We start from the raw sequence: 16,264 nt of genomic DNA on the forward strand, positions 1-16,264 counted from the left end.
TCCTTTGCAAAGTGTTTTGACATCTACTGATGAAAAGCATTACATGAGTTAGATATTTTTATAATTAGACCAGAGCGCACCACCCTTTTTTTAACCGTGTGCACTTGTGTGTGGTTTCACGTTCTTGTTTGTAGTGTTGGGAGATAGGGGTGCTGTTAGATGTTAGCTGCAATCTCTTATTTACTCCAGAATGTCATCTTTCTCTCCTTGTGATTTAGACTGTCTCCTGTTAGTTCCCCTCTCCCTACAGCAGTGTTGTGGGCAGTCATGTTGCTGGCTAATAATTAGCCATCCTGCTGCCAAAGGAATGGCTTAAACTGCAATGTATCTGCAATTAGCAGAGAAGGGGCCATGACTTACCATGAATAATTACTACCTTAAGTTACTGCCTTACTACCAGAATTCCATGAGGGAGATGTTTCCTCTGGGAAGCAAACATTAGTAGGGTCACAGCTGTAGTGTAGACTGCCCACATGGTGGGTGAAAAGGCTTCCAGGTTAAGTGACTTTCTGTGCAGGGCCCGTATCAGTAAGGTAAGAAGGGGGTTGCTTCAGGAGGAGATCAAGGAGCAGGGGAGATCCAGTAATGCTGCAGGCCAGAGGTCAGAGCACAGGGCTAATGACTAATTCTCTGCCGTTCTCCAGTGGGCACAAAGGTCCCCAAACGGAGCGATTCAGCTGCTCATGGGCAGTGCAGTGAGCAATCTTTCTGGTCAGTGCAGGGGATGAGGGTTGAGGATGGGAAGAAGCAAAAGGAAGCCCAGTGGATCCTCTGCTCTGCGGATCAACTGACTAATGCCCAAAACTGATGGAGAGCACATGCTCTGCAGAGGCCTCCATGGCCCGAAGCAACCAGGGAGCATGGGGGGGTGTCTGTGCTCTTCAGAGGGAGGAGTACAGTGTCCTGCCCAAAAGGCCCTTTTACTCAGGTTTTGCACCATGGTCACATGACTTTGCCCTGCACTGTACTAAGTGATTCTTCACTCTAAAAGGGCACAGATCCAGAGGAGGCGCAGAGTTCCTTCTGCAGCTCATGTGAAGATCAGTAGGGTTTGTGTGTGCCTGGCATCTCTCAGGCTCACACCCAAATACTTGCTAGGCTGATATTTTCACAGGAGACTCTCAGAGGCACTGTGCACCTGCTTCTTCAACTGCAGTCCCTGTGAGCTGTAGATGCTCAGCACTTTTGGGGCCTGATGAACATAACTGAAATCAGTGGAGCTGTGCTGGCTTATACCAGCGGAGGGTCTAGCTGTATCTGCCTCAGGCCATGATCCTGTGACCACTGAAAGTGATGGCAAAACTCATATGGACTTCACCAGTGTGGGACCAGGCTGAACCACAGCTGGAGACCCTGAAGTTTCGATCACTTCTGAACATTTGTCTGTAAGGTCTTGATAGGAGAGTGATTACTAGGGAAGCCAGCAAGGGTTGCACCAGCGCAGCTACACCAGAGGAGGGAATAACCCGTTGTACGCAAGCCCATGACCTTGCCCAGGCTGTGCATTTGAACTGGTACAAGGAGCATTGCAGGGTCCCCATTCTTAGTTCACTGTTAACCTATCTTTGAGATGTATACTGACTGTCTGAAACCAAACTAAGGAGAACCTTTGTGTGTGTGTGTATCTGTGTGTGGGCGTGTGTGTGCGTGCTCTGTTTTTGTCTCCTCTCCACTCCAGGTTTTCACTGGAATTTTCACAGCAGAAATGTTCCTGAAGCTCATAGCCATGGACCCCTACTATTATTTCCAAGAAGGTTGGAACATTTTTGACGGATTTATTGTCTCCCTCAGTTTAATGGAACTGGGTCTAGCAGACGTGGAAGGGCTTTCAGTGCTGCGATCTTTCCGATTGGTATTCCATATTTCTCCCATTTCTTTTTGAAGTTTCCTGTCTTGCAGCTACTAGAAAACCTTTTACATAAGTTATTCTGGTTAAAAATATTCATTGGTTCTGTTTGGAGGAGAGGGGGAGATTCTATGGTTGTGAGTTGTTGTTTCTCTCAAAAAATTTTTTTTCTTTGAGTGCTGCTCCCTATGTAAAAGTGGCAAAGAGTCCTGGGGCACCTTATAGACCAACAGACGTATTGGAGCATAAGCTTTCGTGGGTGAATACCCACTTCTTCAGATGCATGTAGTGGAAATTTCCAGAAGGCTTCCTATGTGTATTCCACACATGGATACGCATGCGCACCTTACACCCTAGTCTGGAAATGCTAACCAGCAGTGTCAATTGGCCTGCACATGCTCAGTAGGTCTCCTCTTGCTCCTGACCAAAGGTATAAGACAGTGTGGGCCAACGCCTCTCCAATTCCTTCTTACCACTGCAGGGCCTGAGCTGGAATCCTGTGTCCTTAGATTTCCCCAGCTTTTTATAGAACCAGTAAATAGATTTGTAAATAGTTTTTATACTTCTTAGCCTGTTAGTATAGTTAGGTATCATAGCTTGTTTTCCCTGGCTGGGGACTCTCACTCCCCATGGTCAGGGACTATGCCTAGAAAAACTACATCTCAATGGGACCTCAATCTCGTCCTGTCGACACTCACCAGACCACCTTTTGAACCTTTGGTGACATGTTCCATGCCTCATCTGTCCATGAAAATTGCATTTTTAGTGGCTGTTACTTCATGCAGGAGGGTCAGTGAGCCGGAAGCCATCATGGTAGACCTCCTTATACAGTTTTTCACAAGGAAAAGGTATCCCTTCACCTACATCCTAAATTTCTCCCCAAGGTTGTTCCTGAATTCCATGGCAACGAAAGTATTCACTTACCTGTCTTTTTCCCAACCCCCCATGCTTCTGCCAAAGAGAAGAGACTTCATTGCCTCAGTGTCTGATGTGCCCTGGCATTCTACCTGCAAAGAACCAAGCCTATCAGAAAGTCACCAAGACTTTTTATTTCCATAGCAGAAAGATTGCGAGGTCAAGCTCTGTCCTCTCAGCGAATCTCTAAGTGGGTCTCGGGATGCATTGAGTGCTACACGTTAGCACGCACCCCTCCTCCTGGCAGTGCTAGGAGCATAGGTCTCCTCGACAGCACAGGTCTCCTCTACAGCGTCCCTGCAGGAAGGGCCCAATACAAGACATATGTAGGGCAGCCATCTGGAGCTCCATCCACACGTTCGCGAGACTTACTCAATAGTGCAGGCCTCTACTGCGGATGCAGCAGTGGGGTCTATGGTACTGCAAGCATCTTTGCTGCTGGCTTTCAGGCACTCCCCCCCATCCCCCGCCCAAGTGTGAGCTCTACTTGTCAATCACCCATGTGTGGAAAACACATAAGGACCAGCACTTGAAGAAGAAATGGAGGTTACTTGCTGTAACTGGAGGTTGTTCGAGATGTCTGGTCCCTATCTGTATTCCATTATCCTCCTCTGCTTTGGATCCTGTTGAATTTGCAGTAACAAGAGGATCTGGACAGGTGTTTGCTCACCCTGCCTCTTATACCCTTGGTCTGGAGCACTAGGAGACCTACTGTGCATGTGCAGGGCAATGGACATTGCTTGTTAGAATTTCCAGACTCAGGCACACCCATGCATGGAATACAGGTAGGGACCACACACCTCGAAGAGCCTCCAGGTACAGTAAGTAACTTCCATTTTTAAAAACGGATCATTGAATTTTCATGAGTAAATTCTGCTGCATTCCAAAACAAGAACTTTAAAACTTGTTTTTTCCTCTGACTAAAATCCAAATGTAAAGTTTCTTTAAAATTTCAAATCATTCATTGCACTGTTTGTTATAACAGAAAGCTAATAACTTTTTTCACTTGCTAAATGAACCATTATCGAAATGGGTAAAAGGTCCTTCTGGAACAACACTGGCACCCAGTAAAATAATAATTTCAGAGACTAAGCTCTGCAAAGAGAAACATTTGTGTTATAAAAGCTTATATTGGTAATAGTCTCTGGTTTTCAGTTTTAATTTATACTAATTTTCAGTGATTTTGTCTACTTTAGTGCCTTGTAAAGAAAACATTTTCTAGGACATTATGTTTTCTAATCTTGCCTGAATTGTGTCTGTAGATATCTGAGCAGAAATTGGTGGTTTCATTAGCAATTAAATTAATGCACATGTTGACAATTTTTTTTAACATGTTGTAGGCTAGTTTCTGTTATTGTTTGCATCCTATATTTTACTAGCCTGAGTGCAATCACACATGAGATGTTGAGTGTGACCAAAACATGCACTAAGCAAAGCATGAATAGGGGGTGGGACAGGCTGTAATTTACAGTGTAAACACAATGCTGCTAATTTAATTGAAAGACCCCTTTTTGTGTGTGGGATATGTATTTCCCTCCCCCACAATATTTGTTTCTGAAGTTAAAATGGGTGTCATTCTACCAATCTTTGTTTCCAAGTTTAAACTGAACTCTGGAACCCTTGTTATTGTTTGTTGCTGGAAGTCTGTAAACGCACTCAATGCTAGTCATCCATAAAGGGTGAAGCAGACTCTGCCCTGAAGAGCTTGTGGTGTAAGAAACTGAAAAAGGTGCAAGGTGCTGAGCACCTGCAGGTCCCACTGACATCCGTGAGAGTTGTCATCTCACAGGATCTGGCCATAAGGGTTATATACAGCTCTTCTGAATTAGGACCTCATCCTGCTTGCAATTAAATCCATGGGAATGTTGCTAACTGGCTTCACTGGGAATGAGATTGGGCTCTTATATTTTAATAGTGCTGTTCAGCGCCCGGTTCTATAAGCTGTCTGTGCATGGCCCTAATATCAAAGCAATGGGAGCTCCCCAGTTAGCAGGCAGTGCAGTGGTGGCTGGTAATTGTGAATTGTCCTTTGCTGCATCTTCCTTGTCTTCTGAGGCAGATTTCTTAGGCTATGTCTACACTGGCAAGAGAAAGACAAAAGTTTTGTCTTTCGGAGGTGTAAAAAAACACACACACACCCCCGAAAGACACAAGTTTTGTCGATGACAAGCACCAGTGTGAACAGCACTGTGTCAGCAGGAGAGACAGCAAGCAGCAGCTACCCTGCGCGCCTGTTAGCAGCCCGGGTGCAATGGCACAGCCATGTCACTAAAAGATGCATACTGTAGACATAGCCATAGTCTTCTGCCACTCCCCCTCCCCAATCCATTCCCATCATTCTACATAAATGACTGAGAGTGGAAGGGTACTGAATCCACTCAGCTCTTGTATTACATGAGGTAGCTCAGCTGCACGTTGGGAGAGGAAGGATAGCTTTTAAAGGGTCCACTTCAGTGTAAGGTTCTTAGCTTGGCATTACAACAAAATAAGAAGTCCATTCTAACCTGGGCCATGTACTTTGTTCAGAGGCAGTCCTCAGTTGTTCGGAGGACTAAAAACAAACTACCAAAAGGCAGTCCAGGCTGGGTGTATGTTATGCTGTAGCAAAGTGAGATAATTGGCATGTTAGGGCCTGATTTTTCAGAAGCGTTGAGCACCAGTAGCCTCCAGCAGCTTAATCTAGAGTTAGGGGTGCTCAGAACATTCGAAAACTGAGCCCTGGCGGTAGGGCCAAATGTTTGAAAGGGCCGTGGCCCAGCATGCTCAGCCTGGTGCTAGGCATGCCCAAATGGGGCCAGATTTTCCAAAAAATTCAGTGCTCAGCAGCTTTCATTGGGACACTTAAGTTCAGCTTTTGAAAGTTTGGTCAATTATTCAGAGGCCTAATTGGAAGATGAGCTCTTTGGAAATCTGTCCCCAGTTATGAGTGCTGAGCACTCTGGGATATCAGGCCCTTCTTGTCCAGAGGGAAGACTGAAAGGCATTTGTAAAAAGATATTAACCTTTGGGCACCTGATTTCATGTGGCTCATTTCATTCATCTCTCAAGAGTTTCCAAAGCCAGAAGGAAACTTGATTTTTTTCTTTTCAAACATGTAATTAATTTGGGAGCATGAGGGGAACTGAATACAAAACATACAAGGCCAAATTCAGAGAGGTGCTGAGCATCGCCCACTCCCATTGACTTCAGTGGTAGAGGTCTGAGCTCCGCATCCCTTAGAATCTAGGACTTGTCACCATAATGATTTCTCTGTGGATTTGTCTTTTTGTTTTTGAAGAAGATGGATTAAGTGTGGTTTGTATCTCTTTGTTTTTGGTTTCTTTATGTAGCTGAGAGTCTTCAAGCTGGCGAAGTCCTGGCCCACTCTGAACATGCTGATAAAAATCATTGGTAACTCAGTGGGTGCCTTGGGAAACCTGACCTTGGTGCTGGCCATCATCGTGTTCATCTTTGCTGTGGTGGGCATGCAGCTCTTTGGCAAGAGCTACAAGGAGTGTGTCTGCAAGATCAACGTGGAGTGTGTGCTACCCCGCTGGCACATGCATGATTTCTTCCACTCCTTCCTTATTGTCTTCCGCGTGCTGTGTGGGGAGTGGATTGAGACTATGTGGGATTGTATGGAAGTGGCAGGACAGGCCATGTGCTTGATTGTCTTCATGATGGTCATGGTCATCGGGAATTTAGTGGTCAGTAAATGATTTGCTTATTGTCTTATTGATTGCTTGTGGGTGGGGAGGCAGTGGTGAGACCACAGGACTGTCACTGGGTTCTACCATGGACTTTGTGTGGCCTTGGGTACAAATCATTTAGGCCTCTAATTCTGGATGCCCAGCGTTAGAGACCCTTGTGGCTTGTGTTCAGAGGTCTGGAGCAGCTGCATGTTGGAACTTGGGGGTGCTTAGAGCTTCTGAAAATCCAGCAGTAGATTCCTAAAGTTGGGCACCCAAAGTTAAGCTCTGATCCTGTAAGGTTAAGCATGTGTATAGTTGTACTTTGTTGCATGATTGGGGTCTTAAAGCCCACTTTTGAAAATATGGACTTTAACCTCTCTGCCCCCAAAGTCTGCTCTCATTTACTTTGCTGTAACTCCAGAATAGTCTGGATTTAAACCAGGGTAAATGGGAACAGAATTTGGTCCTCCATTTACCCATTTGTAAAACGGGTATAGTAAATACATGTCTGCCTCATAGGGCTGCTGTGAGTTTAATTAAATGTTTATAAAGTGCTTTGAGATCTTGTGGTGAAATTGGTCCTGCTTTATGGAATAAGAAAAACTTTAAATTTTGGATAAAAATCAGTTTTCACATCAACCATTCAAAAATGTGAATTTTCACATACTAGAGTGCAAACCCTGTTTCACAAAATTTCAGACAACCCCCCATTCCTCCTGACCTCAACCCAATTTTTAAATCCTCCAAAACAAGATTTCAAATAATTTTTTAAACAATTTTGCACCACAGCCTTATGTTTAATATATGAGGTTGTATCCAGAATTACTTCCTAAACTCCCTATGAATTAAGTAGGTAAAAGGATAAATTAGCCTTCAAATGTCAGTTCATCCTGAAATCTCTGTTAATATTTAAATTGTTGGTGATGGCATTGTGACCTCAGAGTATTATTTTACTACTTTAACCCATTTATGCTCCAATCCAGCAAAGCACTTAAGCATTTGCTTAATTTTAAGCATGTGAATAATCCTATTGAATTTGATAAGACAGCTCCATGCTTAATTGCTTTGCAGGATCAGGTGCTCATTGGGTGCCCATCACAAAAGCATCCAGCTACTCTGTTATAAAAGCCAGTGGTACAAAACTATCAGTCAAAGGATATTGACCCACACATGCTATGATGGGCTAAAGGAATCTGACAAGAAGAAAACCCAGTTTTTGCACTAAAACAAAATGATAGAGGGGAAGGAGGGGAAAGCAGGGGAAGGCCTCCAAAGTCTTTTTAAAGTCTCTAAATCAAGATTAGGAAGTTCCTTTCTAAAAACTGTGCTCTAGCTCAGTCATACAATGTAGGCTGGATGAAGATCAGTGGGTGAAATTGCATGGCTTGTTATGTGGGAGGTCAGACTAGATAACCATGATGATCCCTTCTTGCCTTAAATTCTGTGAAAGAGTTGATGGGGGCGGGAGAAAAGACCAAGGACAGACCAGTGGAAACACTCATCGTGTCTTAAAGCAGCCAGCAAGAGACTCCTCCTGGACTTCCCCTGCAAGGACTTGTGCCAGCAAAGGGTCTTGACAGAAAAAGTCGTCCTCTTTGCTTTGCTCTAGGGGCTGGAAATAGACAAGGGCAGAGACTAAGGCCACGGTGGTGACTGATCGAATCCTTATTTTTAATAGGCTCCCTTTGAGTTTGAGATGGGACCAAAAGACAATGCTAGATCTAAATCTCTTGGAACTTGGCAGCTCAGGGCCCATCTCTAGCTTTTATACCTTGACCCCCAGACACGCAATGAGCTGCATGCAGGGCTATCCTGCACAGCACCGGACCTCACTGATTCCAACCTGGTGACATGCTCCTGAGGGCTCCCATGCACGGAGCTCATTGCAGGATCGGGGCCTTGTTTTAAGTTCTGGATTTGTCAATAGATTTATCGGGTACCAGCACTGGTTTTCAGTGTGGTGCTTGTGGATTTTGTTCTGCAGCTCCCATTAGTGTCAGCGGCTCAGGTGGTTAAATGCTCATATGCAGCTTTGCTGTAATGTGTCGGCACAATGTCAGAGCTCTGCCAAACGTGATCTCTTCTCCTTCAGGTGCTGAACTTGTTCTTGGCTTTGCTGCTGAGCTCTTTCAGTGCAGATAACTTAGCAGCAACAGATGATGATGGGGAGATGAACAACCTGCAAATAGCAGTCATTCGCATCAAGCAGGGAATCGCCTGGATCAAGGTGAAAGCACATGAGTTCATGCAGGCGCATTTCAAGCAGAGAGAGGCGGATGAGGTCAAACCCTTGGACGAGTTGTATGAAAAGAAGGTGAACTGCATCGCTAACCACACAGGGGCTGATATCAACAGGGACATTGATTATCAAAAGAATGGTAATGGCACCACCAGCGGGATTGGGAGCAGTGTGGAGAAATACATCATAGATGAAGACCACATGTCCTTCATCAATAACCCCAATCTCACCGTTCGGGTACCCATTGCTGTGGGTGAGTCAGACTTTGAAAACCTCAATACAGAAGACTTCAGCAGCGATACAGATCCCAATGGCAGCAAGGAGGTAGGATGGATGCTCAATATTTGCTTTAACCATATGTCCATTTCACAGCTACAGGTAACCTCTATTGAGAGAGAAGCATTGCAAGGGAAGGAAGGCTGGTCTCATGGCTCAGGCACAGGATTTTGCAGCTGGGGAGTCTGAATTCTGTTCCCTGCTTTTGTTGTTAATTTGTACTGTGATAATGCCTAGGAGCTCCAGTCATAGATCAGGACCCCAATGTGCTAATCCCCATAAAAACACAAAATAAAAAGACAGTCCCTGCCCCAAGGAACTTACAACCCCAAATATAAGACATGAGGCAGGAAGTAGATACTGACAGACAGCTCTTCCACAGATTGTTCCAGTGTGATCTTGGGCAAGGGGGGGGCATAATTCATTCATTATAGTACAGAGATCTATAGAAGCTCTATTAAATTGAGCAGAATAGAAGACAGTCCCTGCCTTAAGGAGATTACAGTCTAATCTCTGTATTGCACTCTCCTCCTCTATAAAATAGGGATAACACTTAGATTCAAATGCCCAGCCATTATCAACATGCTTTTATTGTCCCATCAGTGATGTGTTTCTCTTGGCCTTGTGGCTAAAATCAAGTGCAGTGTTTAACATTGGGTGTGTCACCTTCAGTGAATTAAATGAAGAAGAAAAAATTTGGCTACAGGGGAATGATTTCTGGCTGATGCATAGGCCTAGGTGTCAAGGCATCTGAGTTATATTCTTGACAGTGTCATAGATTGCCCTATGTGATCTTAGGCAAGGAACAGCACCTGTCTGCCTCAGTTTCCCTGTCATTAAACTGGGAGAATACCATCAGTTCACAGGAGTTGGTGGTTAAGGATTCAGTAACTATCTTCTGTAAAGTGGTTTGTGGTCCTAACATGGAAGGTGTCACACCTTCATCACATGATGTCACATGACCTAAATGTTTATCATTGTTGTAATAATTGTTGTGTGTTAATGCACTGCCATTCAGTCACTATAATATTGCATTTTAAGGGGTAAAGATGGGTCTGAAATGTGATTCCCACCCCCACAAAAAATTGCAAAAGTTCAGTTTTGATTCCCTATCTGCACTACGATCTTTAAGACTTGAAAACTGATGACTAAATATCCTAATCAGAATGCCTGATTCATAGTTAGTGTCCCAGACCATCCTGACAACAGCCAGGAAATAGATTTTCTTTGAGGCAGATTTGGTGGGCAAATCGTTAGTTTCCTCTGCTAAGGAGGTAGATCCCATATAGAGTCGCTGTGAAAATTCATCTTTGGGTTTACCTGACTGAGGTGGTTGTTGGGGGTTCTTTTTGTGTTAAAGAAACTGGATGATACTAGCTCTTCTGAGGGCAGCACCATTGATATAAAGCCAGAGGTAGAGGAAGTCCCTGTGGAGGCACCAGAAGAATATCTGGACCCAGATGCATGCTTCACAGAAGGTGAGTTAAGCACAGATGTAGATATGGGCCTCTGAGTTGGTGTTGTGACCCATATCTAGTGTAGCTTAGCCTAGAGTTTAGGTCTGGGGCTGGATCAGTGCTAGGGATTGTTAAAGATCCCCAATTCTGCAGACATGAGTAAATTATAGTCACACTAAGGATTTGCAGGATTTAGGCCTTTGGAGACCAGGTGATGTTGCCACGGTCTAGACTGTTAACAGCTAAGGAAGGTTCTCCTTCAGGGAAAGTTGCTGGCACCAGGGATTTTGAAGCAAGAGAATTTGGGTTTAATTGCTGCTGCTGTGAGGATACTTGTGGCCACAATGTTTGACAGAGCCATCATGAAGTCATACGTGGCCACTGATTTGTTAGAATAATTCCCATAGCAAAGATATTTTAAATGGTTTGAGGTGATTTTATCACTGAGTTCTCTCTCTGTTGCTTTCTGGTGAATTGTGGCTGCCTCGCTGAGTATAATTATTTTAAACTGGCTGCTAGTAAACTGATGTAAAGCTAGGCATTCAGATACTACAGTGACAGGAATTAGCATAAGGACCTGGAAGAGGGGTGGATTGATTGGATGGATACATTTTACTTTTAACTGAAATGCAACCAGCTTAAGATTTTAGAGGAGCAAAGTCACTTTTATGCAAAGACCCTTCTGTTCTTACAATATCCTGTCTCCCACCCCCAATAAAAATCCTCTCACACTCACTCCTTTCCACGTTGCCCCCATGCAGGTTGTGTGCAGCGCTTTAAGTGCTGTCAGGTCAGTATTGAAGATGGGCTGGGCAAATCCTGGTGGATCTTGAGGAAGACCTGTTTTCTGATTGTGGAGCACAACTGGTTCGAGACTTTCATCATCTTCATGATCCTACTGAGCAGTGGAGCCCTGGTAAGTGAGTTTTGGAAGTCTGTGAAGCCAAATTACATTATACGGGGCTCTTCTCCTAGTGTACTGAGAGCTATTTATGGGCATTTTGGTGGGAAAACACCATCTCTCCTTGGAGAGGTTGGGGAATGAAGAATAAACTTGTGATTTATTGTTAATGATTTGTATTGTAATGGGCCCCCTTTGTGCTAGGTGCTATTCAAAAACCTAGCGAGACATGGTCACTGTCCTGAAGGTTTTCCAATCTAACTTAAAGTAAGACGCAAAACTAGGAGCCTTGAAATCCGAGTTCTAATCCTTGCTTTGCCACAAACTCAGTGAGTGACCATTGGTAAAACCACTTCACCTTTCTGGGCCTTAATTTGCCCATGATGCTGTTGGGATAGCAATACTTTCTTTAACATTTGTTCAGCTCCTGGAGACCTTCAGATTGGAGGCACTGTGTGGGTGCAAACTGGGATGCATGGTTCTGATGCTGCAGCCATGTTTCTAGAGGATGAAGTTCTCCTACTAGTGAAAGACCTCATCTGATTTTTTCCCAGATCTTTGATGAGAATCAGCTTCTTGGGTATTTAGTGGATTGTGCTATACAGTGAATGAAAAAATGCAGTACATTTAAGCTGCAAATTCGAGTTCAACAGAATTCCCGTGCTTCTCCAGCTTCTCTTTCGTACCTTTGGCCAGACTGCTCAGAGGGTCTCTGCACCCATAACTGGAGCTGGATTTTTTTTTATTTTTATTTTTTAAAGTGCTCAGCTTCCATTTAGGCATCAAAATAAATTGTAAGATTTTCAGAAGAGCTCAGCACACTAGATGCATGTTGAGAGCTGAGCTGTTTTGAAAATCTGTAAGCATCACAATAGGAGATACTGGGTGCTGAGCACTTTTGAAAAACTGTCCCTCAATTAGGTGCCTAAAAGGAAGCTGAGTTCCTTTGAAAATCTGTCTCCATGGGCTTGTCTACACTGGACTTCTTTGCATCCGTGCAAATGTGCTGCCTTGGTGTAAAAAATGACTTCCACTGGTGCAGCTTACCCTCATTTAAATGAGCTGCTGGTTTGTTGCACATTCAGTGGCAAATCTTATGTAATGACAAGTGGCATTTGATTATTTCCCAGGCCTTTGAGGATATTTACATAGAACAGAGAAAGACCATCCGGACCATGCTGGAGTATGCAGACAAGGTCTTCACCTACATTTTCATTCTGGAGATGTTGCTGAAGTGGTGCGCTTACGGATTCGTCAAGTTCTTCACCAACGCCTGGTGCTGGCTGGATTTCCTCATTGTGGCTGTATGTATTTTCTGCTTCTTATCTCTGGCTGGGAAAAATAAATTTTATCTGGGGGGTGGGGATGGGGGTGTAACGCTGTGCTCATGAAAAGGGTCCAATAGATGATGTATCTCACTAGGAAGTGGGTTCAATCCCATGTGTACATAGCTCTCCAAAACTGGGAAAAGTACAGAACCATCCAGACAAGCAGAGCTACTGGGGATTGTTCTATGCGACTGCGGAATTTCTACACCACAGGTCTTAATAGATACGTACAAAGGAAGGGTTTCCATCCTCTGGCTCATGCTGTGTTAGCATTGCTCTTTCTGAAGGACCTGTACATTGAGGAAGTTATAGAAAGAGTTCAGTAGAGTGTAAAGAATTTGTGCTACAAATGAACATACCCTGACTCCAGGCCAGCTGAAGCGACATCTTCTGTCTCCACATAGTTTGTATGAGACACCAATGGGAGAAAGTTCAGCAGGTGGAATCTTTCAATGCTGCCACCTGGTGACATCCATGCACACTCTGGATATTGGGTGCTCAGGCCAATGGGTCTGTTCAAAGCTTTGTAGAACTCCAGGTACTTTCAGTTCAAGTGAAGAAAACCCTTACAAGGCTAGATAAAGTTTGTCTTTATTCCTCTTTGCTAAAGAGGATCCAATACCCAGAAGAAAAGGGCTGATCCTGACATTTGGGGATATGGACAGCAACTTGGTGTAGGGTAGATGTAAGTTGATCAAAGGGGTAGACCTTCAACATGGACAAACTAGCATAGAGACCCACATAAAGAGAGCTGGTTGAAGGAATACACTGAAGGGATAAAATGAATAGGAGAAGAAGGGAAATGTTAGCTAGATAATTTATGGAATAGAAAACAACAAAAGTATTTAAAACATGATAGGTAACATTTTCAAAAGCACCTACATGACTCAGCCTTTGAAGTGCTAGAGTCCCTTCTCAGAATGGGATTTTAGGCTCCCATGTTCCTCAGGTACTTCTGAAAATTGTATTTGTGTGCATTCAAAACATCCATCTGTGAGGCAGTGTCCTAGCTGAGGGCCCAGAGGACCTGCTGCACCAATCAGCCCAGACAAATGATAGAAAATTAAGCTGAGAAAAGGCCTTTCTGAGTCTCTTGCTGGGAGATGGAAAATTCTTCTTCGAGTGATTGTTCACATCGATTCCAATCAGGGTGTGCGCACGCTGCGTGCACAGTCATTGGAAAGTTTTCCCTTAGCAGCTCCCGTCAGGTTGGCTCTGAAGCCCCCTGGAGTGGCGCCTTCATGGTGCTCAATATATAACCCTGCCAACCCAACCCAACCCCCCTTCAGTTCCTTCTTACCGTCCGTGACGGCCATTGGAACTGCGTTCACTTGCATTGCAAGTGCTTCCCTTAGTTTTCTTCTTTAGCCTGTAGTTTTCTAATCTACATCGAGCACACTAAGCCTTTCAGGAAATGGAACCAGCTGTTTCTTACTGTGGCAGACCGGATGAAAGGGCTCCCGGTCTCTTCCCAATGCATTTCTTCCTGGATCACAGACTGCATCCGCACACGCTGCAAGCTGGCTAAGGTCCCAGCCTCGGTTATTACAGTACACTTCACAAGGGCACAAGCCTAGTCAGCAGCTTTCCTGGCCCAGATCCCCATTCAGGAGATCTGCAGAGGGGCAACCTGGTCATCAGTGCATACATTTAACATTCACTATGCTATCACCCAGCATTCCAGAGATGATGCGGCATTCAGCAGAGCAATGCTCCAGTCAGCGATTCCTTAACTCCAACCCCATCTCCGGGGGAGAGCTTGGGAGTCACCTCATTGGAATTGACGTGAACAAGCACTCGAAGAAGAAAAAAATGGTTACTCACTTTCTCGTAACTAGAAAAGGAGTACTTGTGGCACCTTAGAGACTAACCAATTTATTTGAGCATGAGCTTTCGTGAGCCACAGCTCACTTCATCAGATGTGATCACATCTGATGAAGTGAGCTGTGGCTCACGAAAGCTCATGCTCAAATAAATTGGTTAGTCTCTAAGGTGCCACAAGTACTCCTTTTCTTTTTGCGAATACAGACTAACACGGCTGTTCCTCTGAAATTTCTCGTAACTGTTGTTCTTTGGAATGTGTTGTTCACATCCAGTCCACTGCTCACTCTCCTTTACCCTCTGTCGGAGTAGCTGGCAAGAAGGAACTGAAGGGGAGGGGGGCTGGGTCGGCAGGATTATATATTGAGCGCCATGAAGGTGCCACTCCAGGAGCTGCTAAGGGAAAACTTTCAGACGACCGTGCACGCAGCGCGCGCACACCGTGAATGGAATGGATGTGAAGAACACATCTCGAAGAACAACAGTTATGAGAAGGTGAGTAACTTTTTTTTTCTGAGTAGGATTTACTTGGGCTGTACAAGTCTTCTTCTGTACATGTCTTCTGCAGTTTCCACAGTATGCATCCGATGAAGTGAGCTGTAGCTCACGAAAGCTTATGCTCAAATAAATTGGTCAGTCTCTAAGGTGCCACAAGTACGCTTTTTCTTTTTGCGAATACAGACTAACACGGCTGTTACTCTGAAACCTGTCATTGTGCTGTACAATGGCTATGGGAACTCTAGAAATATCTGAGTAGATGGAAGAATTTTCCCTAGTGTGTTGGGGAACTGCTAACGTGGAGCCAAAAGTGGGATCAAATTATCTGATATTTACTGTAGTAAAATGGATATGCAAAGTTTCCTGTTTGGTCTCTGCTCACTTGGGTGCCCCTCCTCGAAACACAGGTCCTAAGTAACTCTTCTGATCTGTAAAGTCTAGTGAATATGTAATTCTCTCTTGTTTTACTATATAGTGAAACACAAGACTAAAATTAAAACTCCAAGACCAGACCCTTAACCCCTCCTAAACTGGATTGAGGAAAATGGTTGAGCAAGATTAAATGGATTAGATATACTTTAATAAGAAAAGGCCTGTAGTTAAGCTAGGTAGGAGAAAAATTGTAAAGGTTACTCTGTCCTCATGCTTCATGGTGTGAGCTAATTCCAGCTGGGGTCAGGAAGTGCAGTATTGCACAATTGGCAAATGCAGTACAGATTTGTTCACTTCTTTCAAAGCATCAGATTACCGCTAGAGTAAGGATCTCTGCCAGAGCAGATCCTTTTAAAGCCTCTAAAATGGCAGAAGTGGAGTTTGAGTTGAATCTCATGATGGGAACAGTAAATAAGAGGAAATAAGCATTTAAATATAACAATATTCTTGAATGTTATTTTTCAGGTTTGGTAGCATTGGTAAATAACCCTCCTCCTCTGATTCCTAAAGCTTGCTGGGTATACATGTGAAGAAAGAGTCTCTTTCTGGGTAATAATAATTAAGGCTTCTGCTTTTCAGTCCATCGGGATTACTTTTGGCATGTACCAATGCCCACTAAACAGCCTATTGAAGTTTCCAGTGAATTGAGTATATAATACTGAATAATGCCATTGAAGGTTGAAATATTCTTTTGTAAGTTCCACTATTTCTTGTCTTGTTCACATTAGGGACCAGGGCATTAATCTAAGGGTGAGGGGCTCAGTGAATGAAGTCTTGGTTGTTTTGTACTTGAAATGCTTGAATTACTTCTGCATTGTGAGTACATTAGAGATGATCCTAGGTCCAGACACTCCCACCCATATCCTGAAGTTTGGATCTG

At 44.1% G+C, this 16,264-nt stretch overlaps 1 protein-coding gene across 3 annotated transcripts in view; it reads left to right on the plus strand.

The window, feature by feature from the left end:
• SCN8A (sodium voltage-gated channel alpha subunit 8) overlaps positions 1–16,264 on the plus strand; it is a 164,172-nt gene that overhangs the window by 124,036 nt on the left and 23,872 nt on the right. For all 3 annotated transcript variants that reach the window (XM_075121579.1, XM_048831660.2, XM_048831668.2), the window contains 6 exons: positions 1,679–1,852; positions 6,091–6,447; positions 8,525–8,995; positions 10,308–10,425; positions 11,166–11,320; positions 12,436–12,609. In XM_075121579.1, the coding sequence (XP_074977680.1) occupies positions 1,679–1,852; positions 6,091–6,447; positions 8,525–8,995; positions 10,308–10,425; positions 11,166–11,320; positions 12,436–12,609 (1,449 nt within the window). The remainder of the gene's footprint in view (positions 1–1,678; positions 1,853–6,090; positions 6,448–8,524; positions 8,996–10,307; positions 10,426–11,165; positions 11,321–12,435; positions 12,610–16,264) is intronic.

Source organism: Caretta caretta, chromosome 20 (assembly GCF_965140235.1).
Source record: "Caretta caretta isolate rCarCar2 chromosome 20, rCarCar1.hap1, whole genome shotgun sequence".
In the NCBI taxonomy this organism is placed as follows: Eukaryota; Metazoa; Chordata; order Testudines; family Cheloniidae; genus Caretta; species Caretta caretta.